Below are 21,712 nucleotides of genomic sequence, written 5' to 3'. Positions count from 1 at the left end.
TTAGGTCCTGCACTGTCAGTGCAGAGCCTGATGCAGGGCTCGAACTCACAAACCATGAGACCATGACCTGAGCCAAAGTCGCTTAACCAACTGAGCCACCCACGCAGGCATCCATACACTGAGTTCTTATTTCACTTTATAATATTTATTTAGGTGAACTAATCATTTTTTGTGTCTTTTTTATATAGAGAGTCCTTTAAACCTTTCTCATATTTTCAGGTGAAGATTTGATTTTTTAAAGTGTTAATTTTATATTCTTGATATAAAGAGTTTGTGGTACAGTATACCTAATGGTTTGTTGGAAAACAAAAATTAATAGTTATAAGACTTTCCGAGTTTTAAATGAATTTATCTTCTTTTCTAGGTTTGTTAAAGTTTTGCACTGTCGGATTTTGTGGAATTGGGAGCCTAATTGATTTCATTCTTATTTCAATGCAGGTAAGTTAGTTTCAATCTAGAAGATGAACTACTTTTTTTTTTTTTTTTTTTTTTTTTTTTACATCTTATGTGTGATGTTTTGAGCACAATCCACTTTATTTTTTTTACGTTTATTTTTATTTTTGAGACAGAGAGAGACAGAGCATGAACGGGGGAGGGTCAGAGAGAGAGGGAGACACAGAATCTGAAACAGGCTCCAGGCTCTGAGCTGTCAGCACAGAGCCCGATACGGGGCTCGAACTCACAAGCTGTGAGATTATGACCTGAGCTGAAGTTGGACGCTCAACCGACTGAGCCACCCAGGCGCCCCGAAGATGAACTACTTTTACATTCAAACTGTGATCTGTGATCTTTTCCTGGTATATTTTAGATATATTAGAAAGCACACTTTATCTCTTAACTCAGGCAAAAACACCCTGTGGGGAAAAGTATCCCATGATGAGAACTGAAACTTCCCCCTCGAGCGATAAGAACTGCCCTGAACCAGCAAGACCCACAGGATTGATCCCCAGACAGTGATCAACCTGACCTTTGCTACCCCACCTTCATGTAACCACCCACCTTTGACCCACATTTTTGTGATAGAAATCTACAAATATGTCCAGCATTTTGAGAACCTAGTCCATCGTCTTACCAATGTTAGCCTCACTGAAATAAATTCCTTTCTTGTTTCAAAAAAAACAAAAAACAAAAACTAAGAATAAATATATTAGAAAGCAGTTAGGAATACTTTTTCAGTTTTTCTTTAGATACTAGATCTCAGGGATCATAGCTATGTTTCCAAGTAGCATTTCCCAACCTGTGTTCTACCAGTTCGTAGTTCTAAAAGACGTAAGAACTTCATAAAGAAAGGATTCAGTGCTCAAATATGATTTGTGAATGTGAATTCAACTGAGATTTCTTTACCGGATAACTTCTAAGAGTCTTTATAATTTGTATTATGAATCTCTAATAGGGATTAAGATTATTTCTTGAATTTATTATTTATTTTCCTGGATGGTCACAGCCACATTGTCAATTATTATAATAGAATATTGATGGGGATCTGATATTTGCATATGAACATATATAGGCAGAAACAATGTTTGTGGTTTGTTTGTTTTTTTTAATGGACAGGCACTGTATATTAGTATTCTCTTGGTTGTAAATTACAGAAATTGAAATCCAGCTAGCTTAAGCCAGAAAGAAAAAAGCAATGTCCAGGAGGTCTGTAGAAAATCTAGGAATGAAGAAAAAGAAAGAAAGAAAGAAAGAGAGAGAGAGAGAGAGAGAGAGAAAGAAAGAAAGAAAGAAAGAAAGAAAGAAAGAAAGAAAGAAAGAAAGAAAGAAAGAAAAAAGAAAATCTAGGAATGGGTTGGTCTTGGGCAAGACTAAATCCATAGGATCAAATGATGTATTTGGGGATTCCCCTGACACTCATCTCTGCTTCTCTGTGTTAACCTCATTTTCTCCCGCTGCACTGGTGTGGAGGCAGGCAAGTTTGTGAAATGCTATCCTGTAGCATTTAAAAGGGCCACCAGATGTTTTACATTAAATTACCCTGAACTGGTGGTGGTTAACTCATGAGGATTCTTAAATTAGAGAAGGAGATAAATTTATCACAACAAATGTCACAAAACAGCATTTCAGTACGCATTTATGGAGCACCTAATGTCTTCAGCAAGTGTGTCATTATGTATGTAGAGCATCATCAGTTTTGGTCTTCTTTCTCATACAATATTTCCACTCCTCAATTCTGTCTGCTTCATGTTAATCCTTATGTTTTAAAAGAAAGTCAAAATCCAGGAGATTTTGGTAGCATACTGTGAGGAGGGTACCATACTGTGAGGAGGAGGCAGCATATGGACCAATAAGATACCAGAATTAAACAAGGAAAATATTTGGTTTCAAAGTTGGAATTTTCCTGTCTTTATTCATAAACATATGCCTAACCAAATATCCTGCCTTCTCTGACTGTGGGACAGGCAAGCAGGCATGAAGAGGCTAAGGTACTTGTGCACATATGCTTGGAAATGGATTTCTCACTTCAAATGAGGATCCAAGGAACTTAATGTATTATTGGGATTCTTTAAGATATCCATAATTCAATGTCTTGAAACCCATTAGGTAATATTTTCACACTAGGTTCTTTCTTTGGTGACGTCATTGCTTTATAGCTTTATTTATATCAGATTATGGAGTTTTTTGATTCAGCTACTGCTTTCTGGTACATGAATGCCTGAACTTTTGAGAACAAATAGTTTGTTTCTTAAAGATCTTGAATTAAAACTATCGCATTAAGAAATATTGAGGCAGAATTAGAGTGTTTGAATTTCTGCAGTAAATTTCTCTAAGTAAGGGATGTTAATAGGTATTGCCACTTTAGTTTTAGACCGCTTTCAGATTGGAGAAAATATAAGTTTTCAAATGTAGCCAAAATAGGAGATATAGCCTTATTCTACATGACATTTAATATACTTAACATGTGATGTTGACTGCTTTAGTTTTTAAGGATTATTTTTTCAGCAAATCAAGTGTTTTTAGTATAAATATTATAAACTATTGTTAATGTTTTTGTCCCAAATATATTTTTTCCAATTTCTCATAGACCTTTTACATTTGTCCATCATCTTTTTGTTTATTCTCTTTTCTCATTCTCTCCATTCTGGGGTTGTTTTTTTTTTCTTTTTGCCATTAAATATTGTTCCCCAGTGAATAGCAATGTTTTTCTATTGGGCTGTGATCCCAGAAACATATTGTGCATGAACTCAAGACCTATAAAAACATACTTGCTTCACGGTGTTTATAACAAAAATCTAGGAAAATCCTCTTTAAAAATATAGGTCTAGTTATTTCAACTTTGAACCAAAATAATATAAAGTATAATGTATATATTGCTAAAGTAAGCTTTACATGTCACTGTATTTACTGAAAATACTTTAATGAGTTTATGTAATAAACTTTTGAAGTTTCTTCTTTTTCTGTTCTTAAAAAGTATGGAAATGGCAGTGTGAATTAATAGTATGAAACAATACATAGAATTAATTCAGCTTTTTTGTGCATTCAACAAAAATCTAAATCAGTGATATGTGTGTAGCATACAGTCTTTCAGTTATAAGTAGCTGTTGTATATAATTACAATATATATATATATAGTTATTTATAAGGCAGTTCTGAGGATTTTAAAATAAACATTCTTTTGTGCTTATACATTTTTATATGTATGTCATGATTGATAGATTAGGCATTTAATTTTTTTTATCAGAATAAGAATGAGAATATTTTGATTTCATTTAAACTTCTTTCCTTACTTACACAATTTGGACATTTTTAACAATACCAAAACCACTGATGTGGACTGTGCCAAACAAAAAGAAAAGAATGTTTCCTCTCTTAAGTGGAGACAAGATGGCCACAAATCAGAAAGATGGAGATGGGTAGAGGGAAAATGGAAATATGAGTTGGAATGTAAAAAGTTGTTGCAAGAAAGTACATCAGTGGTGCTTTGTGACAATTTAAAAAATTCTATGCATCATGGAAGAAATTACTTTCATTTTTATTCCTATTAGCATTACAGAGTATATCTCCTTAAGGGACTAATAAACTATGTAAATAGTAGAAATTCACAAAAGCAGCATAATTTCAAGACATTAATTAATTTTAAAAATGTTGGGGCGCCTGGGTGGCGCAGTCGGTTAAGCGTCTGACTTCAGCCAGGTCACGATCTCGCGGTCCGGGAGTTCGAGCCCCGCGTCAGGCTCTGGGCTGATGGCTCGGAGCCTGGAGCCTGTTTCCGATTCTGTGTCTCCCTCTCTCTCTGCCCCTCCCCCGTTCATGCTCTGTCTCTCTCTGTCCCAAAAATAAATAAAAAACGTTGAAAAAAAAATTTTTAAAAAATAAAAAAAATAAAAATGTATAAAATATCTTGTTAGTTTGGCATTTAATATAGATAATTTTTTTTAGCACTGCATTATATATTGTTTCTGTGTTATTTTTTTTTTTTTTTTGACTTTCAAACACCAGGTTTGACTTTTCACTCATAAATTTCTTTAGAAAAAAAGAAAAGTTTTTGGGGCAACTGGCTGGCTTAGTCTGTTAAGTGTCCGACTTCAGCCCAGGTCATGATCTTGCAGTTCATGAGTTCAAGCCCTGCGTCTGGCTCTGCACTGACAGTGTGGAACCTGCTTCAGATTCTTTCTCTCTCTCTCTCTCTCTCTCTCTGCCCTTCCCCCTACCACCCCCAAAATAAACAAACATTTAAAAAAGAAAAAAAGTTTTTAAAATTCCCTATAGCACTGGTAGTTTGCTAAACCAAGAGTATGCCATCAGAAGTTTTGGCTGATTTGAACTGAATGCAGTACACCCTGTGAAAAGTGTGGCTGTGTACGAATTATGGGGAAAGTGAGAAGCTAAAAAAGATAGTTTTTAAAAGTGCTTTTTTTTTTCTTTAGGCCCTTAAAGCTCTAAATTTCCTGGTGTCACTTGAGAGGTAATAAAATAAAATTGGATACGATAAACTATAAATAGTAGGTTTTATGCCATCAGTGAAAACGGGTTTAGTGAGTACCAGTTAGGTATAATAAGTTGAGGTCCTGCGCTAGAGAAACTTATACTCTATCCCCAAAGTGGTCTGATAATAAGATCCCACTTATCAGAAATAAAATGTTTCCTTGAGAACTGCAGGCTTAAAATAAAAATGAGTTATCTTGATTTTATCTTGTTTAAATTCTTTGAATTTTACTAAAAATTTTAAAAACCTGTGCTTTTCAGTGTAGAACATAAGCAAGGCTTAAGTTGTAGGTTCACTTCTGTGTAAGCCAGTTTGTTTTGTCCAATGCCTAGCCTACATCCTTGCCCTGGGACACACATACTATTGATCAAAAAAAAAGGACTAATCATGTAATCACCCTAAATCTGTTACCAGTGCTGGAAAAGTGGATCAAAGTCCTTGATAGTTCACTAGATGTTAGACAGCAATATATAAAAAGCAGTAGACGTTTTATAGATCTCAGTTCTTTCAAATAGCTCTCTGTATTGTTTATTTAACCCTGGTGTGATTTATTGGGGAAATAAACTAGAAAACTGAGGAGACTAATAATTTGTGTAGCCTCTGCTCTGTCATGTGACCTTAATTAGGTAGATTTCACTTAGTTCATTTATCAGGTGGGCAGATTTTTATTTAGTGAATTAAAGGAATGTTCAAAAAGTAAAGAGTATCTTAAACTGGTTTTGAGAATCATCCCGAAGCTGTGTTTTCCTCAGGAAATATATAATATATGAATCTTACTCATTTCTTGAGGAATAATATTGATATTGGTTATTAAGGATTTATACTAACAAGTCTTTAAATCAGATGAAGTCAAGGGGTCTGAATGTATAATTTCTGGCACTATGTAGGAATTTTGGTGCTTAATTTATTATTTAAATGTTTATTTTGGGGGCACCTGGGTGGCTCAGTTGGTTAGGTAACCGACTTCAGCTCAGATCATGATCTTATAGTTTGTGAGTTTGAGCCCTACGTCGGGCTCTGTGCTAACAGCTCAGAGCCTGGAGCCTGCTTCAGATTCTGTGTCTCCCCCTCTCTCTACTCCTCCCCTGCTCACGCTCTGTGTCTCTCTGTCTCTCAATAATAAATAAATGTTAAAAAAAAATCTAAATGTTTATTTTTTATTTTTGAGAGAGAGCATGCATGAGCAGAAATGGGGCAGAGAGAGGGGAACCAAGGATCCCAAGTGGGCTCTGTGCTGACAGCAGAGAGCCCAGCCCAATGTAGGGTTGGAACGCACGAACCTTGAGAACATGACCTCAGCCGAAGTCAGAAGCATAACTGACTGAGCCACCCAGGTGCCCTGGTGCTTAAATGTGACTAATCAGATAGTTTTAATAGCCTCATATTAAAATTAACCACACGCAGAAGTCAGCTATGGACACAGAAATGTAATTTGACTTTTAAAAGAATATACATGTATTTTTTTTGGGAGAACTAGGGTGGATACATATTGCATCATGATCCTGCAATTGCAGACAGTGGGGTCATTTTACTTTTTCACCAGGTTAGTAGGTCTTTAGGAGATGATTTGATCTTGCCAGTATTGAACTTGCATTCTTAATATGGAGAAACTCCTAAGTGCATTATATAGAAAAATGGTGCATTGATAGAGTTGTATAAAGTGTTCTTAGTTTTTTCCTTTCCCTTTTTAGTTTCTGCATAACATTTAAATTTGTAAAATAATTTGAGTTACCTAAGCCAGTATGACTTTGTTGACAATGCAAAGCCATTATATGCAAGGGCATAGATTGCTATTGCTGAAGTTCAGATATTGGAGTACTTACAGGTAACCACATTTTTTTCTTGAATTAATTTGTTTTTATTCGAATGTTACTTAAATATACTCAAACAAAATACATTTTCCACTAACAAAATCAAAAGTTTACAAACAAAACTATAACATTAATAAAGTTCAAATGAAGTAAGCTCTTTTTTGATCTGGTAAAAAAAATCCATATACAATATAAAATTTGCCATTTTAACCTTTTTTAACTTACACAGTTTGGTGGCATTAACTACATTCAGAATGTTGTACAACTGTCACCACAATCTATTTCCAAAATTTTTCACCACCTGAAATGGAAACTCTGTACCCATTAAGCAATAACTCCCCATTTCCCACTCTCCCAACCCCTGGTAACCTCCAATCTATTTTCTGCCTGTATGAATTTGCCTATTCTAGATATTGCATATAAGTAGAATCATATTTTTGTCCTTTTATGTCTGACTTAGTTTACTTTAAATAATGTTCTCAAGGTTCATTGATAATATGGCATGTATTAGAACTTCATTCCCTGTTATAGCTAAAGAACATTCCATTGTATGTATATACTACATTTTGTTTATCCATTCATCTGTTGATGGATACTTGGGTTGTTTCCACGTTTGGGCTATTGTGAATAATTTTTGCTATGAATATTTGTTTGCAAGTATCTATTTAAGCCCCTGTGCAGTTCTTTTGGATGTATACCTAGGAGAAGAGGAACTTTTACGTTAAAGCTAATTGAGGAGATGGGGCGCCTGGGTGGCTCAGTCGGTTGAGCACCAGACTTCGGCTCAGGTCATGATCTCACGGTTTGTGGGTTCGAGCCCCACATCAGGCTCTGTGCTGACAGCTCAGAGCCTGGATCCTGCTTCGGGTTCTGTGTCTCCCTCTCTCTGCCCCTTCTCTGCTCACACACACACACACACACACACACACACACACACACACACTCTCTCTCTCTCTCTCTCTTAAAAATAAATAAATGTTTTTTTAAAAAAAAGCTAATTGAGGAGAATATCTTCATGACCTTAGATTGGTTAAATTCTTTTAAACAAGATCCTCAAAACATAAATCATAAGGGAAAAATTATTGAATATGATTACCTTAAAATTAAGACATTCTGTTTTAAAAAGAATGTCATGGACATAGACCAAGTTAACACTTGATAGACTAAATAAAAGGATACTAGCAATAGGAATTGATATGTGGAATATACAAATAATTTCTGCAAGTTAACAAGATAGAGATCCTAATAGTTAAATGAGTACAGTAAACTAATAGGTGATTCACAGAATCACCTGAATAACTAATATGTAAAAAAATACTTCTGGGCAATTACTCTAAAAAATTTGTATTGCTTCCACAAGGGGACATGAGCAGAGATGTCTGTTGTAGCCTGTTTGTGGGAGCAGGAAGTTGGAATGAACCTAGATGTGAACACTGATAAGAGAATGGATGCATTCTCTAATGCTAGGCAGCAATTACAAGCACTTACCTAGATGTGCGTATGCCATATGGAAATGTCTTAAAATTATAGCATACTATGAAAACAGTTTAAAACTGAACAAGATCCACAACAGTATTATTTGAATAAATTAAAAAAGCCTATTCAAAGAACATGTTTTTTTTAAAAAAATAAACATGTATCCAGCTCATATACCAAATTAAGTGTATGCTCATTTTTTGTGTGGTTAGGTGTATGAGCAGGAATTAGAATTAGAATGGAGATTAGAAGATAAAGAACAAAAAAAGACAGGGAATTTGGTGACCACTTAACATTCTTAACTTTAATATGTACTTCTAGGTTTCCTGATTTATTTTTTTGCTATAGACTTTGCATCTATAGAAAAGCCTATCCTTTTAAGTAAACAATTCAAGATTTTTTTGCACTTAAGCTGCAAATAAAATCTCATGGTGAAGACAATCAGAAACGAATTAAAGAAGAAATTAAATTCCACTCAATTCCTTCAAACCTCCACCATTTTCATAGAAGCAGGGTGTGGTAGGACAAAAGATACCCATGTTAAGTCCCTGGAACCTGGGAGGATTACCTTATTTGGAAACAGAGTCTTTGCAGATGTGATTAAGTTAAGGATCTTGATATGAAGATATCATCCTGTATTATCTAGGTAGGCCTTAAATCCAATGACAAGTGTCCTTATAGGAGACAGAAGGGGAAAAGACAGACACAGAAACGAAGGCATTGTAAAGACACAGGCAGAGATTGGAGTGATATGGCCAAAAGCCACAGAATGCCTAGCAGTGCTGATTGCTCTCAAAAGCTAGAAGAGGCTTAGAAAGGATTCTCCCCTTAGAGTCTCTGTGGGGCGTGGGGCTGTTGGAGATACCTTGATTTTAGATTTCTGGCCTTAGATCTGTGGGAGAGTGAATTTCTATTGTTTTAATCCACTGAAGATTGTGGTAACTTGTTATAGTAGCCCCAGGAATCTAATATAGAGGTATTTGACGTGGCTTTCTTGTGGTTTTAAGGCTTCTCACGCAAGAGACGTTGATGCCCATTGTACAAAACAGCTTCCCACAGTGTAGTGGACCTCCTGTTTCCCTTCTTAGAAGAGGAAGATTTGTAGCAACCTCCATTAATTGGACCCATAGATTTCAGAAATCTGCCCCAGCTTATCAAAAGGAAATACATCATGGTATAGAATTTGGCTTCAGGCTATTTTTTTAAATTTTTTTTAATGTTTACTTATTTTTTGAGAGAGAGCACCAGCAGGGGAGAGGCAGAGAGAGGGAGACACAGAATCCAAAGCAGGCCTGTCATGGGGCTCAAACTCATGAACGGCAAGATCATGACCTGAACCGAAGTCAGACACTCAACTGACTGAGCCACCCAGGTGCCCTGGTTTCAGGCTATTTCTTAGCAGAGAAACAGACTTATAATTATAATTTTAGGTTTTATACTGTGTTGTCAATGAACAAATGGACATAGGCCTATTTAACTGAGTAAAAAAGTTCCCAGTATGGGATATTTTTAGACTTGTGATTTTATAATTAACAACTCAGTAATATACTCATTATAAAGGAATTTATAATTGGCACATATATTGTACATAAGTGTATATAAGATGCTTAAAAACAGATTTAATTTTTGATTTGGATGAGGGAGTATGGATTTGAATAATTAAAAATTTTACAGCAGATAGTTTTCTTAAAAATTAAATCAGATGAACAATTTCTTCTTTGATGGGATAGTTCATAGAAGAGTATATTAACAACACCTTATACATGTGTTTATATTTAAATTGCAAGGTCATACAAGATGTAGAAATTGTAAAGTACCGTATAGATCAACTTATTCTGTTCCTTTTCATATGGATATGAAAAACTGAGATCCAGAGAAGATTCATCCTACAGCTAGTTATTGACTGCTTTCTCTTTACATTTTCCTTTCATCTAGTGCTTTCCCATAGTGACTTAATTTGGTTGTCTTTGGGGCAGCTCTTCCAATTGTTTTAGCAGAGAAAGTGCTGTGCTTTGGTGATCTGGTGGTAGCATGTAGGAGGCACTGAAAACAAGTGTTTTTGGCTATAAGTAACAGAACCTCAATTTCAATTTGCTTCAATAATATAGTTTACTATATGATATACCAAGAATCTAGAGATAAGGTAGTTTTAAGATTTATTAATTTTTAAAAAAGATTTATTTTTGAGAGAGAGAGGAGGAGGAGAGAGGATCTGAAGTGGGCTCTGTGCTGACAGCAGAGAACCTGATGCGGGGCTCGAACTCATGAACCATGAGATCACGACCTCAGCCAAAGTCAGACATTCAACTGGCTGAGCCATCCAGGCGCCCCAAGATTTAGAGCTGAAGGATGTAATAAAGGACTGTCCCTTTCTCTTTCCTTTCTTCCCTATTTCTCCCTCTCTCCTTCCTTCTTCTTCTTCTTCTTTTTTTTTTTTTTTTCCCATGTTCAGGTCCTTTGGCTAGCATCACTTTGTTGTACAGTGACTTTCAGAGATAGACAAAAAATTGTTTCCTCTCACACATATCTTCTTAAGGGTGGCTATGCCAACAATGAACTTGCGTCATAGGTGGTTGGCTAGAATTAGATTCCACGCCCAGGCTGAACCAGTCTCTGGAAGGAGGACCGGAATTACCTCGCTAGAACTAGATGTGGAGGAGCTGAATTAACATAGTTTGAGTGGAGAGAAATGCTGTGATAAGATGACTAAGTTAGTTGCAAAGTTGGATCATGTATTAGCAGGTAATAAATGGTACCTTTGGGGGCTATCTTCTCTATAGAACAGAGGAAACAAAACTGAAAACATTATTATTTGTCTACATGTTAACTGCTAACTTTACAAGATTGTAAAACATCTGGGTCCTAAGAGAAGTAAGGGAGCCTCAGGTAGGCTTATTAGATGCATGTTATCAATAGGTCACTTAATCATATATTTTCCTTATTTCCAGCTTTGAATATTTTTTTTTCAACAGGGATAAATGTTGTTAGGGGAGATGGCAAAGGAAGAAAAAGAATGGGATAAAAGGCCTGGTTCCAATCTATGCACATATTCCAAATCAGGCCGTTTTTGGCCATGTGATTTATTTCTACAGGCTGGGCTTTCCTTTTTCTTTGTTCCCCTCACACAGTCTCAAACCACGTTGTAACTCCTAGTCACCATTCTCTTTCTTAGCTTAATGCTCAAAGTAGTTTCCTCTGGGACCTGGGCCACTGAAAAGGTTTAATTAAACTCTTAAATAACATTTATAAATGTCAAGCCAAATGAATTTCATCTTTGGAAAATGAGTCAAAATGCATGACAGCACCTAGCATGGTATTTAGTACATAAGTTCTTTATAAATGTTATATGAGTATTAACATTTATAGTTCACTAGTATAAGCTCTTTGTTGGCAGAGATTCTGTCTTATTCACGGTTGTGTGTAGAATGCCTAGCACAGTGCCTGGAGTGTTGTAGCAATTCAGTACTTGTCGAATAGTTTTAAAAGCCAAACTTACTGTAAAAACGAAGCATGCTCTCCAGCAGTGTGCTTCAAATTCTGGTTGTATAACCCCTGAAATATATATATATATATATATATATATATATATATATATATTTTTTTTTTTTTTTTAATCCCTACCCTCCACACGTTTTTAAGTTGACATTTAAGTTTTACATCATAAGTTTAAATAGTTGCAAAGGATGTAATTTCTGGTTTCCAAATATTGACATATTTAAGTAAAACTGTTACATCAATTTAAAAATATATCCAACAGAATATAAATACCATAGAATTTTAAATATCATTCATTTAAAAAAAGACACGAATGAACCCTTCGCTAACCATTATAATTTTTAGTTTCTTTATCCCCCAGAATTTTTTAAATTTTTATTTAATCAAATTTTTAAAATATTTATTTATTGTTGAGAGAGAGAGATAGAGCATAAGTTGGGGAGGGGCAGAGAGAATGAGTCACAGAATCCGAAGCAGGCTTTAGGCTCTGAGCTGTCAGCACAGAGTCCAACACAGGGCTCGAACTCCCAAACCGCGAGATCCTGACCCGGGCTGAAGTCAGATGCTTCACCAACTGAGCCACCCAGGTGCCCCTCTCCTTGAATTAAAAAAAAAAAATGTTTATTTTTTGAGAGAGAGTGTGTGTGCCTTCCCGCATGATTGGGGGAAGCGCAGAGAGAGGGAGACAGAGGATCTGAAGTGGGGTCTGCTCTGACATCAGAGAGCCCCACGCGAGACTTAAACTCATGAACCGTGAGATCACGACCTAGGCCAACATTGGACGCTTAACCAATTGAACCATCCAGGCACCCCTCTCCTTGAGTTTTTACTTCTGGTTCCATTCTCCCAGAGAATTTTATCCTAATGTAATATATTTTTATGTTTGAAAAATCTTCTGATCATTTTCATGATCATGATTTTAATGATTCATTAAAATTAAAAGATTTAAAAATTTTCTGTAATTACTGGATTGTTGTCATTATAATTGTTGATATACTATCAAAACAGCATAAACATATTCTAAATCTAAGCAAATTTTTTTTTTAAGAGAAACAGTGTGCATACACGCTTGCAAGTGGGGCAGAGGGCAGAGGGAGAGAGAGAGAATCTCAAGTAGTCTCTATACTCAGTGTGGAGCCCCACACAGGCCTCAATCCCATGACCCTGGGATCATGACTGGAGCTGAAATCAAGAGTCGGACGCTCAACAGACTGAGCCAACAAGGCACCCCTTAGCAAATTATAAGCAAAAAAAGTAAAATGTTATTGGGAATACATCTTTTGAACAAGATGAGGCAGAGCATATTTTTGGACTCTTGATTTTTTGTTTTTGACTCTTGATTAAAAGTTTCCTGAAGTCCATTATTTTGCGTGATCTCTTTGTTTGGTACATCAGAGGCAATGTACCATCATAAGATTCAGGTGTGCTCTGATAGCAGGTGTGGTTTAATGTTTTCACGTTAGAGAGAGGACCTCGGGGAGAGGGGAGAGAGTGGGGAGCCAGCACAACATCTCCACCATAGCTTGGTATCAGTTGGGTCACGTTTACAAAGAGTATGGGAATTAAGGATCTCAAAATTGATTCCCTTAAAACCATCTGTGTAACTACCTTGGTAAGTCTTTGTGTATTCCTAAGGCCACTGTTCGCAGATTGCTACCTTGAAGGATAATTTGTAGAGATCCTGTCAACTGGGTTGTCAGAAATGTGATTAAGTGGACAAGATGACTGTAATGAGCATGTGTTTTTTCCTATCTCTTCCATTCCATGTGGTTTCTGGAAGGATTGTCAGTCACACTCCCTCACCTCTTACAGGGACCCTGGCCTAGCCAATCATATTAATCCTATTCCCTTGACTATAGTAATTTGTCCAGCAATAGGCATAAAAAACAAACAGATCAAAGTCCTTCCCTGGAATTGGTATATAAACTCTGAAGATCTTACTTTCTTTCTATTGGGAGCTGCTGAGCTTCGAAGATGTAAATGTGGAGCCGCTGGCAACCAAGCGGGAATGCCTCTGCAGAATGAAGGCAAGGGTTGCAAAACGGCAGGGAGGTCAAACCAAGGGCCTCTGGGGGCCCCGAATTTCAGTCCTTGAGGTCTTGTGATCCTGTGAACTTCTCCAGTATCCTTTCCAGCTGCATGAGCCACTGAGTTAGTTACTGTATTTGCTTAAGTTAGTTTAAGTGTATTTTGGTGCTACTGAAATAATTTAGTAAGAACCGAGAAAAGTAAACACAAATTATTGTGAACATATCTTTTGTAAAGTGGTAATTTTGAAAACTTTCTCTTCTAGATTGTTGGACCTTCAGATGGAAGTAGTTACATTATAGATTATTATGGAACCAGACTTACAAGACTGAGTATTACGAACGAGACGTTTAGAAAAACACAGCTATATCCATAAGTATTTTTTAAAAGAAACAGTAAGTAATATGCATATATAATCTTTATTATAGTATATCACCTGTATAAAATTATGAAAATTTGCGAACCGTAGGAAATTTAAGGAGACCATCTAATGTTATAAACCTCTCATTTTGCTTATGTGGAAACACAGGTCTCCATTTGCCTGAAACATCTCTAGTCTTTTATAAAGCTTTTTTATGTACACTCATTGTTCCTGCAGTTCCTGATTCAGTCCCTCTTGCTTTGCAGACATTATGGCTAGAAGACAGAGTTCACAACAAAAAGATACCGTCAAAGCAAAAAGACATTTCATAGTATTATAGGATGGTTCTGGAGAAAGCATGTGTTGTAGACATTTCAGTACAGCATGTCTTTGCTTCTGTCCTGCTTTCCTGGGGTCACTATGATCTTTAAACCTCTTTCTTCTTCCCTAAACCTGAAGGTTAATTGAGACTCAACCCTGAATAAGTACTTATTCTAACCTAAAGTTTGGCCCTGCCCATGAGAATTATTAATTGGCCTTAGCTTTAACGAGGTAATACACCGTGGCCCCTGAGTGACTCAGTCGGTTAAGCATCCAACTTTGGCCCAGGTCATGATCTCACGGCTCGTGAGTTTGAGTCCCATGTTGGGCTCTGTGCTGACAACTCACAGTCTAGACCCTGCTTCGGATTCTGTGTCTCCCTCTCTTTGCCCCTCCTCGCTGCTCATACTCTCTGTCTCCTTCAAAAATAAATAAACATTTTAAAATTTTTTTTAAAAAATAGGTAATATACCTGGATAAGTCAGAGATATCATCAGTCTTCCTGGCTCAATTCTCTGATCCTCTAGAACTCTGCTACTCCAAGGTTTTTATTTCCAGGGCTGTACCTTAGTCTATTCTAATAAATAATCTTCCAAGAATGTCAGGCTGTTCTCAGGGTTTTGGTAGACTATCAGAAAAATGATTCTCTAGCACTATCTCCTCTGCAGTGGTGAAGTCCTGTATAACATGTAGGGTGCAGGGTACTTCTTAGGTGACAGTTCACATTGAACCACCTAGCAGCTTTCAGAGAGAGAAACACAGGCCAGGTGTTCTGGCCACAGCCATAGCCCTAGGGTTTTCAGTTGATTCTATCTCAGAGAGTGCTTCTAGAGGCCAGGAAAGGAACAGACATTTATTTTCTATGCTGCAGTGTATAAATAGGATATGTAGTATAATTTTTGCCACTAAGGTAGATTTTTTTCTCTCTTCTCACAGTAATATTATGAGATATGCTTTATAGTTAGTGTCATGAGGGTTGAACAGTGCCAGACCCTGTCAGGATGTGAGGAATTTGTTCAACTGTCCAAAAAGTTTTTCAAATCTTTTCCTATAAAGAGTCTTTGGGTTCAATATTGAAATGAAGCTCAGAGATCCATCTGTCTCTTCTTGCCAGGGAATAAGTTGAGCCCTGGGGACGTCGAGACTAAGATACAACTAATCAGTACAGAACTGCCTCTCGAATCAGTTCTTCTGTGCCTTCCACTGGTTGCTGTGCACTGCCCACCCCACCTCAGCCCCACCAACTCTGTCATTTTGCAATATGCATCTTCATTTTGGAAATCGTTATTCCTGCTCTATGGGAAGGGTTGTGTGGTTTCACATAGCCCTATTTTCATCCTGTAAATTGTTGTGTCTCTTTCAAAGTATACAGATTGTTTTCAACATGGTGAAATTAAGCAACTGCAATTTAGAAAGCAGTTTCATTCTCTGTGGCCTATTAGATCAACTTTTCATTGGGATTCCAGACTCCGATTTGATATTTAAAACTTGAAGGGCTCATTGAAAAAGCAGATCTCTGCACTGCCATTCACATGGTCTCCTACAGTAAATATGGCAATGTTCCAAGAGAAAGAAAAAAATGTCCTGAGTAAATGAAACGTTAAAATGTGCATCTACGGTAACCTCACTGGACTCTTAAAATACTGTGTTTTAACGCATTTCTTTTTTCTGTTTTAGGATTTGGGCTTCCTTGATTTTAACAGAGCACTCTCAGTATGTGGGTTTCCAGATTTTCCTTTCTCTTCACACATCACTTTATGGATTCTATATAACTTTGTATTATTGTTGATATTTTGTTTTGTTGTTTTACTTAAAAGCATGTTATTCTGAGATTTATTTAATTGGACTTTCTTTGAGAGCTGTATGATAATAGAGTCTTTCTCTGGCTACTGTCTCTATGAGATAAATAGCTTATTACCCCGATATTCCTTAAAGTCTTTCCTAATGGCAGGTTGCCACTTGTCATTTTTGCTTCTGAAAAATAAAAATATGGCCTATTCACATTTTTTAGCTCTTTATTGTCAAGAAAACCTTAAATGTTGAATGTAGCTGTCTTCTAAATTTTGATCCTTCAAAACAGCTAATCCGTAGTGTGAACAAATCCCATTACTATATTGCCTGGGGCTGCGGTCATGTATGAGAACCCACCTGTTTTTCTGCGGCTTTCAGATCTGTCTCTGCCTCCGTATCCAGGGAGCGAAAGATCACTGGGGAGTCTGAAACCTTGAGGCAACGCGGATACTTCTGGCACTGATTCAGGCCTCTGAAGTGTGAACTTTTTCCTTTTTGCTTTGGGAGTGATGCACTAGCTTTTGGAAGACCAGCTGCTGACTCGTCTAGCTCAGTGCAGTTATATTTGAAGCTGGATAGACAAGGTGGGAACACCAAACAGATGATTAATGTCTTCCATCTGTTAACACTGCCAGGCAGATGCCGGCACAAGTGCCGGACGTGGTGCACCAGGGTCTGAAGGGAAGGAAGCGGCACCTGAACGCTGGCACGGCCTCTTCTTACCGTGCTTACAAGGGTTTTGGGAAGATGGAAATACACGAAATGTTATGTGCTCATAATACCGCCGAGGTTTTTTTAGTAACAGGCATAACGGCTTCACAATTACTTGAGTCCGGGCTCCCCAAGAGTAACACCATAATTTTTTTTATCACTCATATTACTCAAAAGCATACAGTCTAGTACAGTTGGCTTCCTAACATGTTAGTCACTCAGCAACAGTTTCTGCAGTTGGCGGGTGATTATTAAGTATTGATATGTGAAGTGAATTTGGATCGACTCCTCATACACACAAGGAATGGGCCCTTTGATTCCTTCATTGAAATACTGAGTGTCTACTACATGGGAGGTACTGTTCTAGATGCTAGGATGCAGCAGTGAACAAAAACATGAACAAACATCCCCTCCCTTAAGGAGTTTACGCTCCCCTGGGATCTGTTTTCACAAGCGATAGTATTTTGGGCTGCAGTTAAGCTAGCTGGTAGATGCCCAGTTTCTAGTATTTCCTAGTTCCTTTTGTTTGCAGACAGTGCTTTGAAGTTTAACCTCAGGATCACCTAAGTCCAGATTTGAAGTCTACGTTTCTCTAGCCGTGTACGGTATGAGAAATCCCTGCAATCGAAGCTTGAAAAAGTCCTCTTGATTCTTGCATAATTGTTCCAGTTATTAACTTGGCCAGGGGGAAAGTCTGTTTCAAAGCAGGTGCTTCTCAAAGTGTTTATTCAAATAAGCTATACTCCAAAAGGGTTGTAGGTAAAATCTAGAAATAAAGTCTCTTCACAGTGCATTCTTAAGCCTGTAGACTTTATTTTCTTTATAATTTCCTAAATTTATATGACAAGAACACCTCAGCTTTTCCACTTTGCTTAATTCCCTGTTGCCTAAAATATATACTTCTGTAACAAATGGTTTTTCTGTGTCTTATTATTTATTTTTTATGTGAATACATTTAATACATGTAATTTCAGTTTTTGTTTTATTTTGCTTTCATGGAGCACATTTTATTATGGCTATTTGTTAGTAGTGTCTCTGAGTACAAATTGTATGTTAAGGCCTCTGTAGGAGATGTTTTATATAACCCTACTTTTAGAGCAGTGGCCAAAATTGTGAGAGATTAATTAACTCAATCATTCCTTGGATTACTCCTAAACCCTCTAGGATGGAATGGAATGGATTCTTTCAATGCTACATAAACAGTGTTTCTATAGAAATATTTACAAATGGTACTGCTTTAGCCTGAAAGAATTAATACAGTTTCCAGAAGTACCTCTTTACCCAGGAGGGTTTCTTACCTACAGTATATTAGAATAAAAGATCTTTTTAAGACTTCAAAGATTGTGCTATGTGTATGGCTAGCATCTGTTCATGGGATTTCTAGGACTGTAAGAAATACCGGTTTGTGGGTGTGTTTTGTTTTTGTTTTGCATTACAAAAAAATGCATGTCTTTTCTCCTTATTTTAACCTAGATGCTTAAGGCTAAGTTAAGTATATAATACTGGTAAGCAACTAGGAAACTACAACAGATCTAATAGCAAGGACTAGCAAGAAGAAAAATTAGTTCTTAAAAAGTACAAGTCTAAGATGTTGGTTCCTCTTCCTGATTCAAACATCTTAACTGTAGATGTTCCTCAGGGTTCTGACACCTTCTCCTTTTCTCCCATTAACTCAGCATCTATTTTGCTTTTTTCTATTTCCAAAATTAATACAAACCTAATGCAGAAATTCTGGGAAACACCAAAAAGTGCAAAGAAGAAAGCTCATTCCATAGCTCAAAGACAACAATGTTAGTGTTTTTATGTATGTCCTAGTAGTTTTTCCATGCACGTATGTACATTTTCTTCACAAAAATGATATAGTACCCATACTGTTTTGTAGCCTGCTTCTTCACATTGTAAAGATTTTTCTATTTCAATAAATATTCTTTTACAACACCATTTTTAATGGCTGCAGAGTACTCCATGTCTCCAAGTCATAATTTATGTAATTCCTTTATGTATTCTTTGGTATTGAAGTTATTACAATAAATGAGCAATACATGTTTATGATTCTTTTTCTCTAGAATTGCTATTCTTAGTCAAAAAGTGCTCATACATTAAAGTTCTAGATACCCATATTAGTCCTAGTTTACCAGGGTTAACTGGGTTAACTGAAAGAATGAGGTCAAACAGCCTAGAGCCAAGTTCAAACAAAACCATAGTCAACTCTCAGTTGTCCTGGTGCAGATTAACTGTAGATCAGATGCTGCAGGGACTTGTAAAACTACCCCTGCTCTGCAGTCAGGCCACCGCTCATTGGTACTAAAATTCTGTCCCTCCCATCCCCAAGGGGCTGTAGAAGAGCAACTGTTTGAGAACAGGATGGCTGCTGGAGAAAGGATGTGGTCATGAGTATTGGGGAATGGGATATTGAATAGTTGACTGAGTTATCTAACGCCCTCCAGAAAGCTTCAAGACAGAGGCATTTTAAGGAGGAGTAAGTAGGGGGTGATTCCAGAAGAAACAAGAGGGTGGCGTGAAATGGGGAAGCAAAAGAATGTAAAAAAGTATGCGACTATGAAACAAATGCAGAGATCAGAGCCTTAAAGAGAGGACAGATTAAAACAAAGCAAGAAAAGAGAGATCCCAGTGCACTCAAGGAAAGAGAAGCCCCCCAACATCCTTCCTGCTTAGTCTTAAAACGTAGCTGAGCCCCCTTTTCCATTGTCATGGTCGATACCAACTTTATCAACTTTTCCATTAAAGCCAAACTCAACTTAGTACAGTCGATGATGGACTGTTGTCTATATGCCAGGCGGATCCCTTGTATAACTGACTGTGTAATGGCCGAAACTGAGAAATTGGGGCAGAAGTAAGGATTGCTAAGGATCCAAGATTTGAATGATTATCATGCACACACAAAGGAACCTATGCAGATGACTGCTTAGTACAGAGAGTAACTCAGCAAGTGTTACATTGTGGCCACAGTTGACCAGTATCTTAAAGGAAGGATCTGGAAGATCCCTGGGTTTCCCATCATGTACATGTCTAACCAGATAAATATGGATCCCCTCCTTCTAATTCTTTAAAAAAAAATTTTTTTTTTAACTTTTACCTATTTTTGAGAGACAGCATGAATGAGGGCAGAGCAGAGAGGGGGGAAACACAGAATCCAAAGCAGGCTCCAGGCTCTGAGCTGTCGGCCCAGAGCCCAATGCAGGGCTCAGACCCACAACTGTGAGATGATGACCTGAGCCAAAGTCCTACGCATAACAGCCTGAGCCACCCAGGTGCCCCAGCCCTCCTTCTAATTCTTAAAAGATAGAGTACCTCTGACTTCCTTTACCATTTTTTCTGTTGCCAGTTCATATAGCAATATGCTATAGCATGAATTATTATTCCACTTACCCATTTGCTCTGTTATGAACTGAGTATTGTTAAATGCACTCAGCTTTTGATGTTGTTTTGGAAAAAAAAAGTAGAAAGCTTATTCATAATGGTCTTTATTTTCCCATACTAAGAGGGGAAGGAAGATAGGTAAATTTGGAAAGTGAAAAAAGTTACTAATTAGGAATGAATAAAAGAATTTGGGGGGCACCTGGGTGGCTCAGTCAGTTGAGCATCCTATTTCGGCTCAGGTCATGATCTCATGGTTCATGAGCTTGAGCCCCACATCTGGCTCTCTGCTGTCAGTGCAGAGCCTGCTTCGAATCCTCTGTCTCTCTCTCTCTCTGCCCCTCCCCTGCTCTCTCTTGCTCTTTCTTTCAAAATAAATAAACTTAAAAAAAAAAAAAAGAATTCTGAACAGCACTGAGTACCCAAATGGGTCCTGGATTAATGTGTTTGTAGCTAAATTGATGAGCATGGTAACAGTTATTTCTATTATCTCTCCCTCTTTTGCTTAAGTAATCTCTGTGCCCAACATGGGGCTCAAACTCACAACCCTGAGATCAAGAGCCGGATGCTTTATTAACTGAGCCAGCCAGGTGCCCTCCTATTGTCTTTTTAAACAGAGCCTCGTGTTTGCTTTGGTAGCACATATACTAAATAGAGCCTAATATCTTAATTCTTAGTAAACTATCAATGCTCTTAAAGCTAGTCATTGTCTGATGGAAACAATGTTATCTGCCTTCTTAGAAAATAGATATTTTTAGGAAAAAAATAAAAATATTCAGGCTTATAATAAATAAATAACTAATAAAAAGAAAAGTTAAAAAAAATATTGAGGCTTAAAGTCTTAACATTTCAAGAAGATTTTAACTTGTTGAAAGTTCCTTTTATCACTCTCCATGTGCAAGATGTTATACTAAGTTCATTTTACATATTTTTTTCCTTTTTTTTTTTTTTCATTTTAGAGAGATGGTGTGAATGGGGAAGAGGAGCAGAGGGAGAGAAAATCTTAAGCAGGCTGTATATTCACTGCATAGCCCAATGTAGGGCTCGATCCCACAACCCTGGGATCATGACCTGAGCCTAAATCAAGAGTCAGATGCTCAACTGACTGAGCCACCCAGGTGCCCCACTCATTTTATATTTAAAATGATTTAGTCCTTGCAATATTTCTGTAGGATCTTTCTAAACAGTTAATATCATTATCCCCACTTTCCAGATAAGTAAATTGAGTCCCACAAATAAAATAAGTGGGATAAATAAAATAAATATAAATAAATAAAATATATATAAATTAAATATATATAAAATAAATATAATATATATAATATAATATATAAATAAAATATATATAAATTATATATATATAAAATAAATATAAATAAAATAAAATAAAATAAAATAAAATAAAATAAGGCC

The 21,712-nt window shown here is 36.8% G+C and overlaps 1 protein-coding gene and 1 pseudogene across 1 annotated transcript in view; both read left to right on the top strand.

Annotated features, from left to right (window-relative positions):
• Positions 1–18,862, top strand: part of TM2D1 (TM2 domain containing 1) — a 52,635-nt gene extending 33,773 nt beyond the window's left edge. The window contains exons 5-7 of the mRNA XM_030323892.1: positions 365–438; positions 14,003–14,132; positions 16,097–18,862. Coding sequence (XP_030179752.1) covers positions 365–438; positions 14,003–14,113 — 185 coding nt within the window. The 3' untranslated portion in view covers positions 14,114–14,132; positions 16,097–18,862. The remainder of the gene's footprint in view (positions 1–364; positions 439–14,002; positions 14,133–16,096) is intronic.
• Positions 18,863–19,186: 324 nt separating this feature from the next.
• LOC115519723 lies at positions 19,187–19,992 on the top strand (annotated as a pseudogene).
• Positions 19,993–21,712: the final 1,720 nt, after the last annotated feature.

The sequence above is a fragment of the Lynx canadensis genome, chromosome C1, assembly GCF_007474595.2.
Source record: "Lynx canadensis isolate LIC74 chromosome C1, mLynCan4.pri.v2, whole genome shotgun sequence".
Taxonomy (NCBI): Eukaryota; Metazoa; Chordata; class Mammalia; order Carnivora; family Felidae; genus Lynx; species Lynx canadensis.
This window is presented reverse-complemented; position numbering and strand designations above follow the sequence as displayed.